This window comes from Corylus avellana, chromosome 6, assembly GCF_965113065.1.
Source record: "Corylus avellana chromosome 6, dhCorAvel1.hap1.2, whole genome shotgun sequence".
Taxonomy (NCBI): domain Eukaryota; kingdom Viridiplantae; phylum Streptophyta; class Magnoliopsida; order Fagales; family Betulaceae; genus Corylus; species Corylus avellana.
Window position 1 is genome coordinate 11,493,975 of NC_142495.1, and position 18,287 is coordinate 11,512,261.

The following is an 18,287-nucleotide window of genomic DNA, read 5'->3' on the forward strand; positions in this document are numbered from 1 at the left end:
TGACTTATGATATCTTTTTTATTGACTCGGGGAGTAAAAATTTAAAACAAAAAGTTGAGGGAGTTTTTTGTTTTCACGCATTGACTCAAGGATTTATTAGAAACTTTCCATACTTTTTCATCTGTAATATATTATTTGTGTCAATATATATTTTTTTTGTTTGAAAAACAATTATAAGGTAAACTTTAGAAAACAAACTTTCACTCATTTTGACACTACTCTCGAAGCTTACAAACTCTTAAAAGGGTATCGAACTTTCAATTAATTACCCTCTTCTGTTCAAAATTCTCAAAATACCCTTATTTGTGACTAATTGTCTTTTTTTTTTCTTTTCTTTTTTTCTGGGTTTTGACATACATGCATAAAGACTATGAGGAGACCCACCCAAAAGCCCTTTAAAAAAAAAAAAAAAACAAAAACCAAAACAAAAACAAAACAAAAAAAATTCCGATAATCAACCTTCTCAAAAAGCTAATTCAAACAGGATTTAGGAGGTGATTAGACTACTCCAAAATAGTTGAAGAGGTGGCTGAACCACTCAATATGGAGGGACAACAGGGGTGGAGATGAGAGAGGAGGGAACGGGAGAGGAATTCATCGGTAGTAGGGAGATGGCGTAGGACTAAAGGGAGAAGCGGCAGTGTCAAAGAGGCGAGGAGATTCTATTGAAAATGAGATTGAGAATTTTTTATTTTTTATTTTCACGTGAATCATTAGCGTCTCAAAGATCGAATCAATAATCAGAATTGAGAGAATTGCAAACTTCTCTAATACAATTGTACGGGATCTCAATCAAGCAAAATGCTAGATTTTTCCAACTTGTAATTAAAGCAAAAAAGTAAAGGGTTTTTCTCGTAGAGCATAAGAAAGAGACACTATGATTTATGAGCTACTAATTTCCTTTCCTCAAAAAAGATGATTTATTGGCGAAAGCAGAAGAGCAAAGGCCGGCAGCTGCAGAGAGCCATTATAAATTTATAATTAACGAGCCACTTACCATAAAGAAGATGATTTATGAGGCAAGCAGAGCAACAGAAGGCAGCTGAAACCGTGTTATCATGGCCCATGGTTCTTATCAAGTGGCCCTCCTTTCCAGCTAACTTGCTTCCCTCAAACGGATGAATCACCTTTCTGAATCAACGCCATTGATAGCAGACAGTCCCAGGAAGTGCTCGCCATTCATTGTGCGCCACTCGGGTTTTCATCCACAGCAATGATTATGCAGCATGCGGTTTTTCTGTTCTTTTCTAAGTGAGTGGGGCAGCAGTTCAATTTGGATGAGAAAAGTGTTGGGAATGAATTTAATTTGAGCACATTTGCATTTTCCATGGTATAACTTGTGTCCAAGAAGAGTTGGGAATTTAATTTGAGCACATTTGCAGCCTCTTTAGAAAGCATTGTCTCTCTCATTTGTCATCTGGCAGCTGTTTGATATTCAAACCTTTGTATACAAGCTGTGATCAATCTGGTCTAATCTCTCTGTTTCAATTGCACATGTGGGATTTTTTGACCATTTGGTGGTTCCTAATGTCTAAATAATTACTTTACCAATCTGATTTTCATTCAAACCCGTGGGAGGACATTTGCAACCCATAAAAGCAGCACAAATACCAAATACTAGACAGAATAAACAATTATTTTGGCCATTAGTAAAAACTCCACATGATTTTTGTTCTAATGATTGTCTTTATCATGATTGTCTTTGCTGTTAAGCTCTAGTCTACATACCAGATACCATGAATTCAAAATTACTTCTGCAGAAATCGGCATCATCATCCCTTTTGCACATGCAATTACCAAATCTTTGACTTTGACAAAAGGTATAGAGAGAGAGATCTCAGCAACATATGAACATGAAAGGAAAAAGGGATGTTTCCATTATCATTGGCCTCTTCTAAGCACACCGCATTTTTACAATCATTCTTGATTCTTAATCTTACAACAACAAAGATAAACCTCTACTGTGCATTACAAACCAACCCTCTACCAGTTTTCTGAAATTGAAAACCTTGAAAAAAAAAAAAAAAAAGGACTTGCATTCTCTTGATACATAATAGAAAAAGCTTAATAGTAATAATTCTATAATAAGGAGAGCAAAATTCTTAAACCCAAAACCCCAAACACTGCCCTAGAGAGGTTGCTGCATTGTCACCAACAAGGGACTGGTGACACTGTGCTTCCCATCAGACCATACTATAGAACCAGTCATCATGTGAGAGCTCCCAGGGGAGAGCTTAATTGCCCTGGCTTGCACCCTAACAAGGAAGCTCAATTTCTGACCCACCCTCCTGAACAAGAGCTTTTCCGGCTGCACCGTCACCGTGGTTCCACCGGGCGGCCTAACCGTAACATGGTATGCCGAATTGGGGTCCCCAACATTGGTCACAGTCCGAATAAAATGCGTAGACAGCTTATGCTTCCCATATTGTTGAAACACTGCAGATAGTGAAGGGTAATTCAAATTCCCAACATGGCCAGCCCTTTTCGCTCGGCTGCAATCCGCAATCTTCCTAGTAATCATTTGGATGTTCTTGATAGTGTAATTGGAATTGCAAAGGAAATCCATGTAATCATACGAACTAATATCGTAAACCAGACCAGGATCCATGGCCTTCTCCGGATGAACATGGCCAGCCCCAAAATCCATATAAGTGGAAACATTCCCGGTGGACTCATCCAACATGGTTCCACCACCACGATTATCCACAGTATAAGCAGTAGTCATGAGAGCCGACCTTATTGCCGCCGCACTCCATTCCGGGTGTGCTGCTTTCAGCAATGCAGCCAAGCCGGAGACATGGGGGCAAGCCATTGAAGTGCCAGAGAGTATATTGAACTCTGTTCTGCGCTTATCGGAAGGAATGCCCGAGGGCCCAACTCTGTCAGGCCAAGCAGCAAGAATGTTCAATCCCGGCGCGATCACATCGGGCTTCAGTATCTCTGGGGTCTCCGGATTAGGCCCCCGAGCCGAAAACGATGCCACCACTGGGGCAGGCCTCACTCCCAGCCTTGTCCCCTTGAAGACAATGGTTGCCACCGCCGGCGACTTCGAGGCCTCCGTGATGTACTTTCTCATCTCGTCACCGCCTGATGCGCCGACGGCAGTGGCCGGCAGCACGTGGCAATCGGCCACCAATCCTTCCCCATCGAAAACCCCATTGGCTAAGATCATACCAAAACCCCCGGCTTTTTTCACCACATCACCTTTGGCAGCTCTCGAATTGATCCCCCTGTCGCACAACACGATCTTGCCTTTCACCAAATTGGGGTCCAAAGAACCTTCCAAACACAACGACGACGAGTACCCATCCCCGCCGCCACCACCTTGTGTGGTCCCGGCGTATACCAACGGGTACATCCGACCCGGAGTTAAACCCGGACCGCCGTAAACACTCATACCCGGTATGATTTTCCCATTTCCGAGCTTGACATCGGCTGGGAAATCCCTGTCAATGGTGCCGGCACCGACAGTTGTGACCCAGGGAGCAACATTCGTGACGGAGAGTCCCCCGGGGCCGCCATTACCGGCGGAGGCGGAGACAAAGACGCCCGCATCGGAGGCTCCGAAAGCACCAATGGCAATGGCGTCGAGGTAGTACGGAACGACAACGCCACCGACGCTCAGGGAGATGACATCGACGCCGTCGGCCACGGCGGCGTCGAAGGCAGCGAGTATATCGGAGTCGTAGCAGCCGGAGTTCCAGCAGACCTTGTAGGCGGCGAGGCGGGCTTTGGGAGCCATCCCTGCCGCGACACCGCGCGCGTAGCCGAGGGTGGACGCCGGGAAGACGTAGCGGCCGGCGGCGATGGAGGCAGTGTGGGTGCCATGGCCATCGGAGTCTCTCGGAGAGCGGGACTCGGTGGTCTCGTTCATTTTGCCGTTGGTGGACTCGTAGCCACCGCAGAAGAAGCTGGCACCGATGAGCTTGCGGTTGCATGAGGAGGCAGGGAAGTCCTTGGCCGCCACACATCGACCTTTCCACTTTGACGGGACGGGCCCAAGGTCCCGGTCTCCGAAGCTCTTGTGCTCGGGCCAGATACCGGTGTCGATGACTCCGATGACAAGGTCGGAGCCAAAGTCCGACTCTTTCAGAAGGCCAGTGCTGTCGGAAGTCTTAAGGCCCAGAAAATGAGGGGAGCGCGTGGTTTGCAGATGGCGAACTTGCTCGGGAATGAGGGAGAGAACGTGTGAGAGGGACCGCAGGCTTTGGGCTTCAGAGGGTGACAGCCGGGCGGAGAAGCCGTGGAAGATGGTAGAGTAGGTGTGGATGATTCTGCTACCACCGCTGCTCTCCACTGGTGGGTGCAGCGTCGCGTTCGTCAGCGCGGAGAGGGAGGACTCGTACCAGTTCTGGTGTGTTGGGAAAACGGAAGGCTTGGCATCAGGCTGGACTTGTACAATGTAAGTAGTCTTCGTCTTGTCGTCGCCGGCACCAGAAGAAAAAGAAGAACAAATGGAGGTGAGAGAGAGAAGAAAGAGGAGAAGAAGGAGGGTGGGAGAGGAAGCCATTGGAAAGATGAGAGAGATGGTGGTGGCTCTGCTCTACTCTGCCACAGAAGCAAGCGACAAACATTAAAAGGAGAGAGACTGAGAGAGAGGAGGGGTAGTTTGGTAATTCAGTGAGAGTGTGGTAGGACTTGGTGAGTGGTGCAGCACGAGTGAAGTGAATTTTGTTCTCGTTTGGGAAATATTTGAATTATTGGTGAGGTTCTGTTAGTTTCTACATAAATAAAACTATTTATTAATTATGTTTTGTCGCATATTGATGAGAGGAATATTAATTATAACCACCCCTTTTTTCTTTTCTTTTTTTCTTTCTCCTTTTTCTAAAAAGAAGAGCTTCTTCATGTTCTCTTTCCTTTTTTCTTTTTAACTTATTTTTATTTTGTTATCTTTAATTGTGACTGATTTTCTGGCCGCCCATGCGAAATTTAAATAAAAAAAGTTCCAAAAGACCTTCACGTTGGATTACTCATTCACTTTCTAAATTAGTAAAATGCATTTAACTTACGATATACCTCTCTAAATTTATTAGAAAAAAAAAAAAAATTTACATACCTCTTCTAAACTATTAATCAATTAATAACGTTTTTTTTATATATTTTTTTTAATTGCAACAATGTCATCTTTAAACTACTAAAATGTTGACATTATTTTCCCGAGAGACGAGGCCATAAAAAGAAAATTTTGTCTCTACTATTTCTTTTCCAATAAGATAAAAATATTCAAATAAATTTGAAAAAAAAAATTAATTTTTACACCCTTTTTTATAAAAAAAAAAAATGTTTTAGTTTTCTATACTAAGGGTATTTTTGTCATTTGAGAGACATTATCAAATTTTTTGATAGTTTAAGAAAAATATTATCGCATTAAAAGTTTGGAACAACATTGTTAATTGGATAATAATTTAAGGAGTACATGAATTTTTCCTTATTTATAAGATATTGTAGTAAAATGCAAAATAAAATAAAAATAAAAATTATACTACAAGTTTCTTTCTCTTCTTCTTCTTCTGCCCATTGCTTCATCTTGCCTTGTCTATGTTATGATTTTAGTGCCTTGTGTGAGTTAAATCTAATTTTAACTATGTATATAGAAGCTTTTAAAAACTCATTTGCAAGTTAGTTTTTAAGGATAAGTTTTGTCATTCTTATTGTTAAAGTATTAATTAAATAATTAAATTTATCCCATTGTATATATCAGTTTAAACTTTTGAAATAAGTGATAACTTAACATAGTATGAGAGTCAGAACTCATAACCACACCTTCCATGTAAATTAAATATTTCAAATAAAAGGGAGTGTTAAAATATTAATTAAATAATTAAATTTATTTTATCTTAAATTTTTAAAATAAATAATAATTTAAGAATTGTGTCTCTCAAAATTCTTCAACTTCCAGCTATTTTTCTATATATATATTTTCTATCATATTTGATTACAAATCACCTTTTATAACTTTTCATTTTACTCCTTATTTTTCGCTTCAAGTCTTATCTTCTTCTCCGGTTTTTCCACGATTAACAATTTAAGTCAATGAATCAAGTCACAATTTAGGCCCACCGGTCCACTTATGGATACACGATGTAACATCTTAGCAATCTGTTTTTTTTTTTTTTTAATCAAAGAGGGAGAGGGGGGAACATCTTGGCAATCTTCTTTATATATATATAAGTTGGTCTCATAAAAAGGACTACCATTACGCAATTATCACTTAATTAAAACGGATTAACGTCCATATCAAAAAAACTAAAAATTAAAAAAATAAAAATAAAAAAAATTGCTAAGCTGTTTATTTCATCAACCACCTCAATTAGGGTCGTAAATAAACTAGTATGTTTGATAGCTTACTCGGCTTAACTTGACTCGAATTCGATTCGAATAAGCATTCTCGTAAGCTGATCACTTCTAACGAGCTAAGCTTGAACACACATTTTATAGATCGGTTCAAACAAGTATCATCATAAACGAGCCAGTCATAAAATTCTAAAGTTTGGCTTGGCTTGAATACAGCCCTAATCTCAACCTTAAATCTTGCTTTGATTGTTATCCATGAGAGCCCGGGGGGTGGAGGAATTTATATTTAGTTGTTAAAACATTATATTAAGTTTTTATTATATTTGGATTTAGTATGGGGATTTCGAATTTTAAACCCCATTTATTTCAATTGCCTTGCCTCCTAATGAATCTTTGATGATCACAAGAAAATGTTGAACTTGCCACAACCACCTTGTAATTTTAATTAAGCAAATACACTTCAAGAGTAAAAAAGAAAAGGAAAAAATGCACTTTACCCCACTGAACTATTCACCCATTTATTCTTTTTAATCCTAATGTTTAAAAAGTAACATTTAACCATCTCAAACTTTCAAATTGTTGCAATTCGACTATTCTGACTTTTTTTTTTTTTTTTTTTTTTTAACTTGGGATGAGGGCATTTTGGGGAAAAAAAAGTTAGAATGGTAAAATTCCAACAATTTGAAAGTTTATGTGAATAAAGTATTACTTTTTAAATATTGAAATTAAAAGTGCAAATGAATAGATAGTTGAGGTAAAATAAATTTACCCCTAAAAAAAAAATATAATTGTCCATGAAAAGCAAGGTCCAACTTTTTCCTTCTGACAATACAGTAGCCAGCACCAGCAGTAAAGACAGCAACAGTAGCATATGAGCTCTGTTATTCATCTTTCAAATAAGTTCCCTTTTTCTTATTAAAAAAAAACAAAACAAATAAGTTCCCTTTTGATATTTGCTTTCCTTTGAGATCTTTGTAATTTATGGGTTGCTTTTCTTCTATTGTATAGTAAAGATACAACCCTAAATTCTAAGGTAAGAAGAAGATCTAACAATGGACTTTATTTGGATCGTTAATTATGGAAGCAAAGGTGATTAAGATAAATAGGGTTTTAGGGTAATGGGGGATTTATATGTGTTTCACACATTTTGTTTTTTGTTTTCTCTATGGATTATTTGTAACTTGTTGATGTGACGTTATCCTAAAGTGTTGACATAAGTGTTGAAGAGTCTCTCTGGAATTGTATTTGAGCAATAGATCTTTTAAGTTAAAAAATGTTTTTGGGTAAAAGCTTTATTTTTAAGTTTTTGTTAAAAGTGCGTTTTGGCTATTTTTAGGCTTTTTAGATCTTTAAAAGCGCTTTTAATTTTTTTATCAAACGAGTACTTTTTTCTTCAAACAAACTTTTTGAATGTTAAAAACACTTTTAGGCATGTCAAACGTAATCTCAAACAGGTTCAAAGTGTTAAATAAGATACATGTAACAAATGATGTGCTGTTAATTTTGAATAACAATTCATCTTTGAAAATGGTGGAATAGGCATGTAGCCAAGTCATTTTGCTATTTTGTTGAGCCGTGCAGCTAGAAGCATAATTCCATCCAGTTAGCTGCAATGGCCAAGCTATTGTTGAGTAAATTTGCTTAGCACGGTAGCTCAACAATTCATAATATATATTAATATAAAATTTGTTCTATCATTTCACCTTCAGTACAAAATTATTTTATCCTCTCTCTTCCGATTGCTATGGAATGACACACTTGAACCTTAATAATAATAAAAAGGTATTTAAATAAAATAGTAAAAGTGAATAATTAAAATATTAATCAGACGTAAGTTATTTAAAAAAAATGATAGCTAAAAAATATATATATATATATATTTTAACTAAAATTTAATTGAGGCGAACGTGTATGCTCTGAGAAAATATATTAACTAATATATTTATCTCTTTAATGTAGAAAGTAAAAAAGAAAAATCAATAAACTAATGAATAAATTAAAAGTAGGGCCTTACCTACGTGGGATTTCATATCTTTGCCAAGGAGAAATTTGATGGTGTGGAAGTGTGTCGGGGAGTTGTCGTCTACAGCTCAGAAATATGAAGAATCCGCAACATGTCACGGTAGCAGAATCATACGTGGGGTTTCACGGAGACATAGACAATTGTGTAATTTGTGTTGCAAGACACGTGGGGGCTCGAACCAACTACCAAATATAGATTTCACGGTTTTTAATGTAGCATCCACCGTAAAAGTCAGGGACATATTCCTATATTCTAATGTGGCTGTCACTGTATCTTTCGCACTTTCACTATGGAGAAGAAATATATCTACATGCAGAAAGTGCAGACAACTTCCCCTAAATAAAAATATTGCTTTCCGATGATTAACTCAATTGTTTTATGTTTTCCCTATTATTTTCCCCTCTTTCAAATTAAACTATTGCGGGTACAACAAAATACCCTCCTCGAAGTTTTCTTCTCGGTGCTTCGTCATCTCTTAGAACACTAGTGGCGATTTTTCTTAAATTTAAGAAATTAAATTATTATTTATTTTTTTATTCAAATATACTAGACAATAACTTTACTTGTAGTTTTTCAACAGAATTGTTTTTCAAACTGAGTTGGAGGAACTTTCTTTAACCCAATCTATTAAAAATTACATGTATCATTTTTTATAAATTAAATACTTTTTTATTCTTTGGTCTTACTTTACTATGTGAGACAAGAGAGAAAAGAGAACCTATGGATTTATAATAAGCCATTGGATGTAGGGTTGGCAAAACGGGTTCATGTGTCGGGTTCATGTCAGCCCAGTTAACCCGCCAACACGTTTATTAAGCGGCTCATAAACAGGTCACCCGTTTATGACACGAATTCGTTTAACCTAAACCCTAACCTTAAAATTACGTGTTGTTCGTGTCGGGTTCGCAGGTCATGACTTAAATTGTCAACCCTAAATTAAGTTAAACTTAAAATTTATTTTCAAAAATTAAAATTAAAATTAAATAAATGAATTGTATAAACATGTCAATCCGTGAACTTGATTAACTCGTGAACCTGTTTATGTCAAACTCGAACAGGGGCGGAACCAGGTAAGGCTTTGGTCCCCCCAAAATTTTAAAATCACCTCTAAATTTTGTGCTTTTTATGTAATAAGTCCCCCCAAAATTTTAAAATTACCCTTGAATTTTAAACTTTTTTCAGTTATGTCCCCTTACACTTCAATGTCTGGTTTCGCCCCTGAACTCGAACACGGCATGTTTATTAAACGGGTGACCGAAACTTGTTTAACTTAAACCCTAACCCTAAAATTACATGTCGGGTTTGCGGTTTAAATTGCCAACCTTAAGGATGTAGCTACCCAATAGTTTAGAAAAAGTTGTAGTGTGTCAATTGCATGTTTGTTTCTGTAGCTTTTTTCTGAAATTTTCCTTATGTATAGGGAAGGAACAAGGTGTTTATTGCTTGCTAGTACTCTTATACGTGGATTTTACATGTTTTTTTTTTTTAAGAGTGAATAAAATTACAAGTGGAAATTAAAATAAAAGGCCAAAAAAAAAAAAATTACAATTCATTCTACAGTTTCGTTCAAAGATGAACACCAAGATGAAAGGAGTTAAAAAAAACAGGTTGCTAACGGTTCGGGTAGATAATAGCTGCCCATAATGATATTTGTGTGTAATTAAGCAGATTTTGTTGGTTAATGAGCTGATAAGATAATGGTAATTTTAATTTTAAATTTGTGTTCCATTGATTCATATTATAATAGTATACAAACAACTAATATTTTCTTAAAATTACTGAAAAATTATGTATGATCGTACAGTCTCAACAATAATGAAATAAATAAAATATTTACATTTATGGAGGAATTTTAGGTCGGAATTCAAGATCCAACAAAAGTAGAACAAAAAGAGAATAGTGGAAACAAAGATTTATTCTTTTTAGTAGGAAGATAAGTTGAGCTATCATACATAAAAGAGTAATGCTAGGAATCATCTTTTTATTCTCTTAAAGTTGATGTGGCTTTCAAAATCATCATTGGATCAAAATTCAAGTATGATTCATTTAAAATTTAATGGTGATTTTAAAAGCCACATCAGTTTTATGGGGATAAAAAGAATATAAAAAGATGGTTCGTAGCATTACTCATACATAAAAGAGCAACAATAGGTTCATCGGCTAAGATATGGAAGAGGACTCATCCAATCAATCAATGCAAAAGGAATCGTATTTTGAATTGACTACTCATTATTAATGTTTTGCGAAGTCGTTTTGTATATATGCCTTGATGTAGTAGCTGAGATTAATTGGTTAAGGGTGTGTTTTACATTACGATTTTATAGGTAAAAAGTGTGATTTTAAATCAAATTGTAGAAAATTGATTGTTTGGCATTGAAAAGAAAAAAAAAATTACATAAAATATGTGTTTTAAATCGCAGACAATAATGTGCTTTTTGAAAGTCATACTTTTAAAGGATAAATTACGATTTTAAATGCCAAACTACGAATTTGCCAAACACTTTAATAGCGTTTTTAAAATCATATTTTAAAATTGCACGTTTTAAAATCGTTATTTAATTGTACTTTTTAAAATCACAAACATAAACAGGCCCTAAGACTAATAGAGGTATTTGATTATGCATAGAACTGCTCTTTTTAAAAAAAGAAAAAAAAAATTATTATTATTTTTAATGAGAAACAAATAAAAGAAAGGAGACAAATACAAGCAAAGGAAAATGAAAAGGGATCCTTCCCAACATCAAGAGGAAATCTATTAAGGAAAAAAATTGGAGTGGAAATGGTTCTAGAAAATAGGGAGAAAGTGGCCCAATTTAATCCTCATGTGTAGAAGTGTCAAAGCGGTTACGGTTAGCGGTTATTGGCAATAACCGCTAACCGTAATCGCCTTAGTGGTTAGTAGATTTCACTTACCGCAACTGCTAACTGTCTAGCGGTTAACGGTTAACGGTGAACCGCCGGTTAGCGGTTAGTGAAATAGATAATCGCCCGCTAACCGCTTTTTTAAAATTGGTTTTTTTTTTTGCTTTCTTTAGGGCTTTTCTGGTTTTTTTTTTTTTTTTTTTTTTTTGCTTTTTAGGCATTTTAGGGCTTTTTTTTACCCTTTATTTATTTATTTTTAATGTCTTCTTGAGCCCAATTGCTATAAAAAGAGCCCATATTAAAAAATCAAAAATATTTGACCCAAAATTTACATTTACTTGTACTTTAAAAAAATTTCCTTAAATATTAAATCATAACCAGTTAACTTTTTTTTTTTTTTTAAAAAAAAAAAACAACATATAAAAAAAAGTTCAGAATTCAGACAACTGACACAACATAAAATGATAATACATTAATACTTAAATTATTCATATCTAAGTTATGATTAGCTATTTTTATAACAATGTATAGATAGATATATTCATTTTTTAGGAAGAACCAGTTTTCTCACATGTTTGATATTATGTATTTCGTTTTTTTAAGATTTAATCAACCTTTAAAAGCACTTGAATGCAGTGAGTTGGTTAATTACATTACATAGATTTGAAAGGATTCCATTTTTAAAACATAGATCTACCATTTAGGAACGTTTTAAATTCAAATCGGGTTTTGTGATTGATTAACATAATTTGAGTGTGCATGTATGCTAGATGCGATGTTTTCGGACTTGTTGGCATGCTTTAGTAGTAGGTTTATTGTTTGGATCAAAAGTGGGTAGTTAAACCTAAGTTTGAGTTGCTGTTACACAGGACCGATCGATCGACTAGACAATAGAGCTTAAATTACGGTTTTAACCTGTTCGCTTTGGGTTAGATTTGTAGACTGACTGATCTTGGCATATATTTGTAGTGATAAGGAGTTGAGATGTCTGAATGGTTAAGGTAAGTAAATACTTATAGAATGGATAAATCTTCATGCTTTAAAATGCATACTCTACAAATGTTATTTTTTATGAGTAAAGAATAAGGATTTATGTTATAAGTCCATTTTTTTTAAAAAAAAAAAAAAAAAAAATTAATGTGTTTGAAATATATGTCTATTTTTGAATAAAAAGGACAATATGCAGTGGATTGTCATGTACGGATGGCAAGCACGGGTATTGTGTGTACACTCTATTCAATTGTCTAGTCTAGTTTAGTGTTTCCTTGTTATCAATATTTCATAGTGTGATTGGCACAACTATATTTAATTGATAGTTACTACGGACAGACTTCATAAATGGTGTAGATCAGCCGCGATTGGGCCTGGTTGGGCCACTTTTGATGGATGGTATGTAACAACCTTGGGACAGTAGTAACCCTGCTGAAAAGTGGTTAAACTCTCGGGTAGACCATGTGAAAAAAAAGTTACAACCAAACAATAAATAATTATGTAATTATCATATTTCATGCATTAAAATAAAAATTGCCGCCGATATTACTTGTACTCTTTTCAACATTAAAATCATTTTATATACTAGCATAGTAGCAAAGACAATAATGACATATTTTGTTGATTAAACTCGTGTCATTTCCTATTATTTTACGTAGATTTGTGAAATATGTCCTTATATTTAAGGCTCATCACATAAGTAAATTCTAAAGTACCTTAATTATTTACTAAGTTATGAACTTACGTAATTACTGTACGTTCTTTCCGTTGTAAATCCCTTCAGACTTGCGCAGTAAAGAAGCAGTGAAACTTTGGTGAGGATTTAGGTTGAGACTGTTGAGTACACCTAGTCCATAGAGGCTATAAAGAAGTTGGCAAGCACTTCACTTACGCATGCATGAGATTAATTTTGGTCTAACCGTCTAAGTAAGTCCTACTGCGGAAATGTAGGACAGTTGTCGTTCATCTTAAACCATCATTGACATTTTTGGAAAGCAAAAAAATGGAGGGTGGGCCAAGCTATTACAAACTTATGCTGTGATTTCCCTTTCGATCGATCGGGTGAATAAACTAACAATATCATGCAATCATCCTATGTTTGAATTGTGCTGATGATGACATTCTGGTATTGTGTTGTGTTGTGTTTGGTCCTATTGATCTCTTTCACATCTTCAAGATCTCAACCAAAACATCTAATGGTGGGGACCTGGTTTCACCATCTTTGAATTTCAAAACATCGCCATAAAGAAAGACACAGTGGAAAGGGAGCACCAGTTTTACCCTCTTCTGTTGCCAAAAAGTCAAACATAGGAAGAGTCCAACACCTCGATTGCTAAAAAGAAGGGGAAGAGAAAAAGCAACGGTAATGTTGGTTGGATATATGTATATGAGGCGGTGGAGGAAAGTTAAACGAATATGGGATACAGAGGGATCAGGTGGTACCTACAGTGCAATTATTGGGAGGCTCAGAGATAACAGCAAAGAGGGAGAATGTAGGGTCCTCTTTGGCTGTGGTTGTGGATCAAAGCAAAAGCCACTCAATATATATTGTCTTCTCCAATTAATATAGCGACTGAAGGGATGTTGTTTGTTTTAAAACTTTAACCACGTTCATAAAGAAAAAGTTTTGGGTTTGATGAAGAAGCTTCTTCCTTCTTCCTTCTTCCATCTTCATGATTAATCACCCTCTTCAATACTTTGTCAACCAACTTTATTAACTTTTGCTAAACCCTAGATTGTTGAAAGTGATGGCAATGTGACATATGAAAGAAACCGAATTATTTTTTCAAACCATGCACACACTCTTAGTTAGTGCATTCATGTGGGTTGCTCTTAAATACTATTTATAATTATGTTATAATTTTTTTATGAATTGAGTTGTAGAATTTTTTCAATTTAGTTTCTAAAAGTGTGTGTGTTCTTTGAATATATTGTCTTGTGGGTCGTTGCTCTTAATTAAATACTATTTATAATTAGGTTATAAATTTTTTATGAATTGGATTGTACAAATTTCGTCAATCTGGCCTTTACAAATGTTATGTATCCCTTGAACATGTCAAAAAAAAAAAAAAATTTTATTATTATTATTATTTTAAAGACTGGGTTGAAAAGCTTTTTGGCCCTTTTTCTACAACTCATTTGGTAAGAAATTTATGTATATTATATGACAATTTCCCTTAGATTATTTGCATTGTCGGTAGGACAACTATTTAGCTATTTATACATACACCATTATGAATGTAGATGGTGGAAAAATAAACAAAATTTAGCTCATGATAAACAAGGACATTTGAAAGTCTAATTTATATATATAACAATTGTAAATGAATTAAAATTGTTATATATGTGTTAGGGATAAAATATGCCCACATATTTATATTTATTTACCGTTTTGCTATTACCCATTCATATGGTGACACGTGTCACCATTGGTTTATAAAAGGAGAAAGATCTTCCTTTCTCCTTAACTTGAACCCCTTCTCTTGGTCTCCTTCTCTAGGAGAACTTAGACTCTCTCACACTCATCTCCCTCTCACATATTTCACTTCTTGCATACAAATTATTGAGTATTTGAGGTATATCGTAGCTATATATTTTTATCCATATATGAGATGCTAACTTGAGCGTCGGAGGGTCTTCGGCGCCCCAATTGGAGATCCCTGACTGTACTTTTATTTTGTAGGAACACCATATATGTACATGAATCTCCTTCTCAGCCCAACAACGAAGAAGAACCGCTGGCAAACAGTAATGTGGACAAAAATTGCACCAATAATATGCATATTAATTGTCAAAGAAACACAAATTAAAGGATATATCTATTTAGCAAGAACATCCTAGTCTTGCAATCTTGGATTAAAATATATCTTTACAGCTTTGATGGACGTGGACTCCAGAATAAACTATTATCACTTAATTGAGAGGGCTCATAGATTCATTGATCGATCACGACTATACACTATTATCATCCTTGAAACAAAGCCTAGTTTCAATTACATTATAATCGTCAAACCCTGCCGACATAATTACGTGGCACTTAAGCAGCCCCAAATAAACGGAATAAAAAGTAATGATTTAAATGCATCACACATTTTAAGCACCAATTATATATATGTGTAGTTAAAATTGGATTTGGATTACTTGCTGATTTTTTCACTGGAGGACTCTTAAACAGTGAACGGATAAGATTGAAAGATTGAAAGATTGAAAGCAATCTTGTCTGTTCATTTTGTTAACAGGAGATGTCAAGTGAAAAATTCACTGGAGGCAATCCAAATCCGTTGAAATTATGAAGAGGAAAATGGTGTATAAATAAAGAAGGCTACTTAATGATGAAGATGGGCAAAATCATAATAGATTATAGACTTGGATCGGAGATTTCATATTTATTAATTCATGATTGTAGATGAGTTTTATGATAAATGTATATGAACACCCGTATGGGTGAGAAGTGACTACAGAGTACAGACAAACAAAATCTGTGGTCAAACGTGAGTTGAATTTGATTTAATGCAAAGATAGAGGACGGGTACCCCACCTATTTAATTTATCCCTAAACACACGGGAATGCCTTTTTTTTTTTTTTTTTTTTTTTTTTTTTGGTGTTTTTTTAAAGTTTGTTTGGGATTGCATCGTTAGAGAGCTTAAAAATTATTTTTAGTACTTAAAAAATTATAAACAAAAATTGGCATGTTTGGTAAAAAATTTCAAATATATATATATATATATATATATATATATTCTAAAATGGCCAGAACCCCATTTGGTAAAAGCTTAAAAGTGATGCTTTTACTCAAAGCGCTTTTTGATTTAAAAGATATATATCTCAAACGCAATCTTAAATATGCTCTTAAGTAATTTTTTTTTTTTTTTTAAAAAAAAAAGTGGTGTTTATTTATTGCACTCGATTGTTAAAAAATAATATCTACTTAGGATTAAGAGAATACGAGAAAAACATCAGAGCAGTGCTAGAGAGCCAAAGAGAATTGTCCAACAAAATTTTTAAACTGACGTAACAAAATTTTAAAATAAAATTCAAGGGGTGGCTGGAATTCTGCCAAGTCAGTTTGGAAAAAATTCTGAACAATTCTCTTTGGCTCTCTAATACTTCTCAAAACATTATGACAGCACCTAGCTACTGTTTCTCTAAAGAGACTTGCCTAACCCATTCCTTATATTGCAATTGATCGTACATTCATTCAACTTTAGACGGAGAATGCTTGCAAGATGGCTTTGATGTCGAAGAAGAGAACCGGAGCAACAATGTCTCCATAGAGTAAGAGGTTGTAGCTGCCATGGCTGCCTATTCTTTATATTAAGCATTGATCCCACGTATTAGTATGGCCAGCTGTCACTTCTTGGTTGGGCGTGTTTTTGTTGTGCATGGCGCTCGGTTCCCTACCATGTTGTTTTCTGTTGGTTGAATGAGGGCAACATAAATGCATCCATGCTCCTAAGCATGCTGGACCTATCACCTCATTCTTTGCGAGGAACATAAGAGACAATTATGCTGATGTGATGATTCCCTATAACGTACGTGTGTTTCCTTGGTCTCAGAATAGCTTAATGGGCGGATCCACTTGACCCACGGGGCCAACGGTTTTGGGCCTAACTGTTTGGACCCATGGACCTCTCTGAATTGGATACATCAGTTGCTTCCCATTCTCATGCCCGACTTGGCTGATAAGTCCGGTAGTGGTGGGAATCCCAATAAGCACTTGCCCTTTAGTCCACGTGGACAAATTCAACTCGCCCAATGAATTTCAACAATCAGATTGCTAGCCATTCGGAGGCAACAAATGTGAGTGAGTTCCTATAGGGCTTATCTGTCTCTAACAGATCTTGGGTAGCCTGCCCTACTTGTTGGGACAGGTGGGCCGCATAAAGGCTCTTATATATTTATTATTCAGATTGCTAGCAATCCGATTAACAAATTGCTGGAAGTCCAAATCCTTGTACTACTGTGACTTTTTCTTTCTTCAATTCCTTTCTTTCATTTTCTCCTCCATTTATTTTTATTTCTTTCCAAGCAAATAGAACTTATCGAAGAAAACAAAGGTTAATTAGAAATAAGTAGCTTTGGCCCAAACCCAATGTTTTGTGCGGCAGATGAATATATATGTTTCGAAACTCGGGAAAATGTGAAAACAGTTATTGTAGTTATACTGATTTGTAATAAGTTCTTTGTGATATAAAAATATTTTGAGAGTTCTTCGTGGTATGCAAATATAACAAATAAATTTCTACTATCAACTTTTATCTAATTCTTGACGGATCCTACTAGTGTGTCACATCAAATCTAATTATATAGCGACATATGCATTATTAGAGTTACATGAATAATTATATTACCTTTTACATTTTTGTTAAACCTTTTATAATGGAATTTCTTGCGAGAGAGGGAGAAAGATTCTGATCATTTGAATGATGTCGAAAGGGCAAACTTTTCAACAGAGTATATGAAGGTGATTTTTTTTTTTTTTTTTTTTTTTTTTGAGGTGTATGAAGGTGATTTTCTTTCTCAACTAAACATCCAACAAAAGGGTCTGTTTGGCAAGATTTTTAATTACTCTTTTGGCTTCACAAACGTTAAAATTGGGAAATTCACAATTTAATACTTTTATAGTCAAAATATGTTAATTTCAAAAGGAAAAAAATCAAGAGCTCTAGTCTGATGCAGTTGGCCAGAGAACACAGTTAATCACAGAGAATTACCAAGGGGAGTTTTTATGCTAGTGGATTAAAATTTTGAAGACTGCCTTTCATGTTGCTCCTTTTCTATTCTATGGTAAGTTTGGTAGAAGAATTAAACTCATGGAATGGAAATAGCTGTTTTATAGTTTGGTAACACTACAAAAAAAAAAAAAAAAAAAAAGGCCATTTTTTGGCGTGGCAAACAGTAAATCATGTTTGCCACGTCAATAAATTTTGACCTAGACACGTCAAAAAAAAAATTGTATTGGATTGGATTGGATATTGTATTGGATTTGATATTGTACTAGATATTAGATATTGTATTAGATATTAGATTTTGGATATTGGATATTGTATTGGATATTGGATTGTATATTAGATATTGGATATTGTATTGGATTGGATATTGGATATTGGATAT

General features: G+C 35.2%; 1 protein-coding gene across 1 annotated transcript; it reads right to left on the reverse strand.

Moving 5' to 3' along the window:
* Nucleotides 1-1,854: 1,854 nt before the first annotated feature.
* LOC132186939 (Subtilase family protein) lies at nucleotides 1,855-4,625 on the reverse strand. Its single transcript, XM_059601062.2, has one exon. The coding sequence runs from the start codon at nucleotides 4,508-4,510 to the stop codon at nucleotides 2,129-2,131; it is 2,382 nt and encodes a 793-aa protein (XP_059457045.2). The 5' UTR covers nucleotides 4,511-4,625; the 3' UTR covers nucleotides 1,855-2,128.
* Nucleotides 4,626-18,287: the final 13,662 nt, after the last annotated feature.

What these genes read in the sequence shown, in the direction of transcription:
- LOC132186939 (XM_059601062.2), bottom strand. Translation starts at nt 4,510, where the DNA reads ATGGCTTCCTCTCCCACCCTCCTTCTTCTCCTCTTTCTTCTCTCTCTC.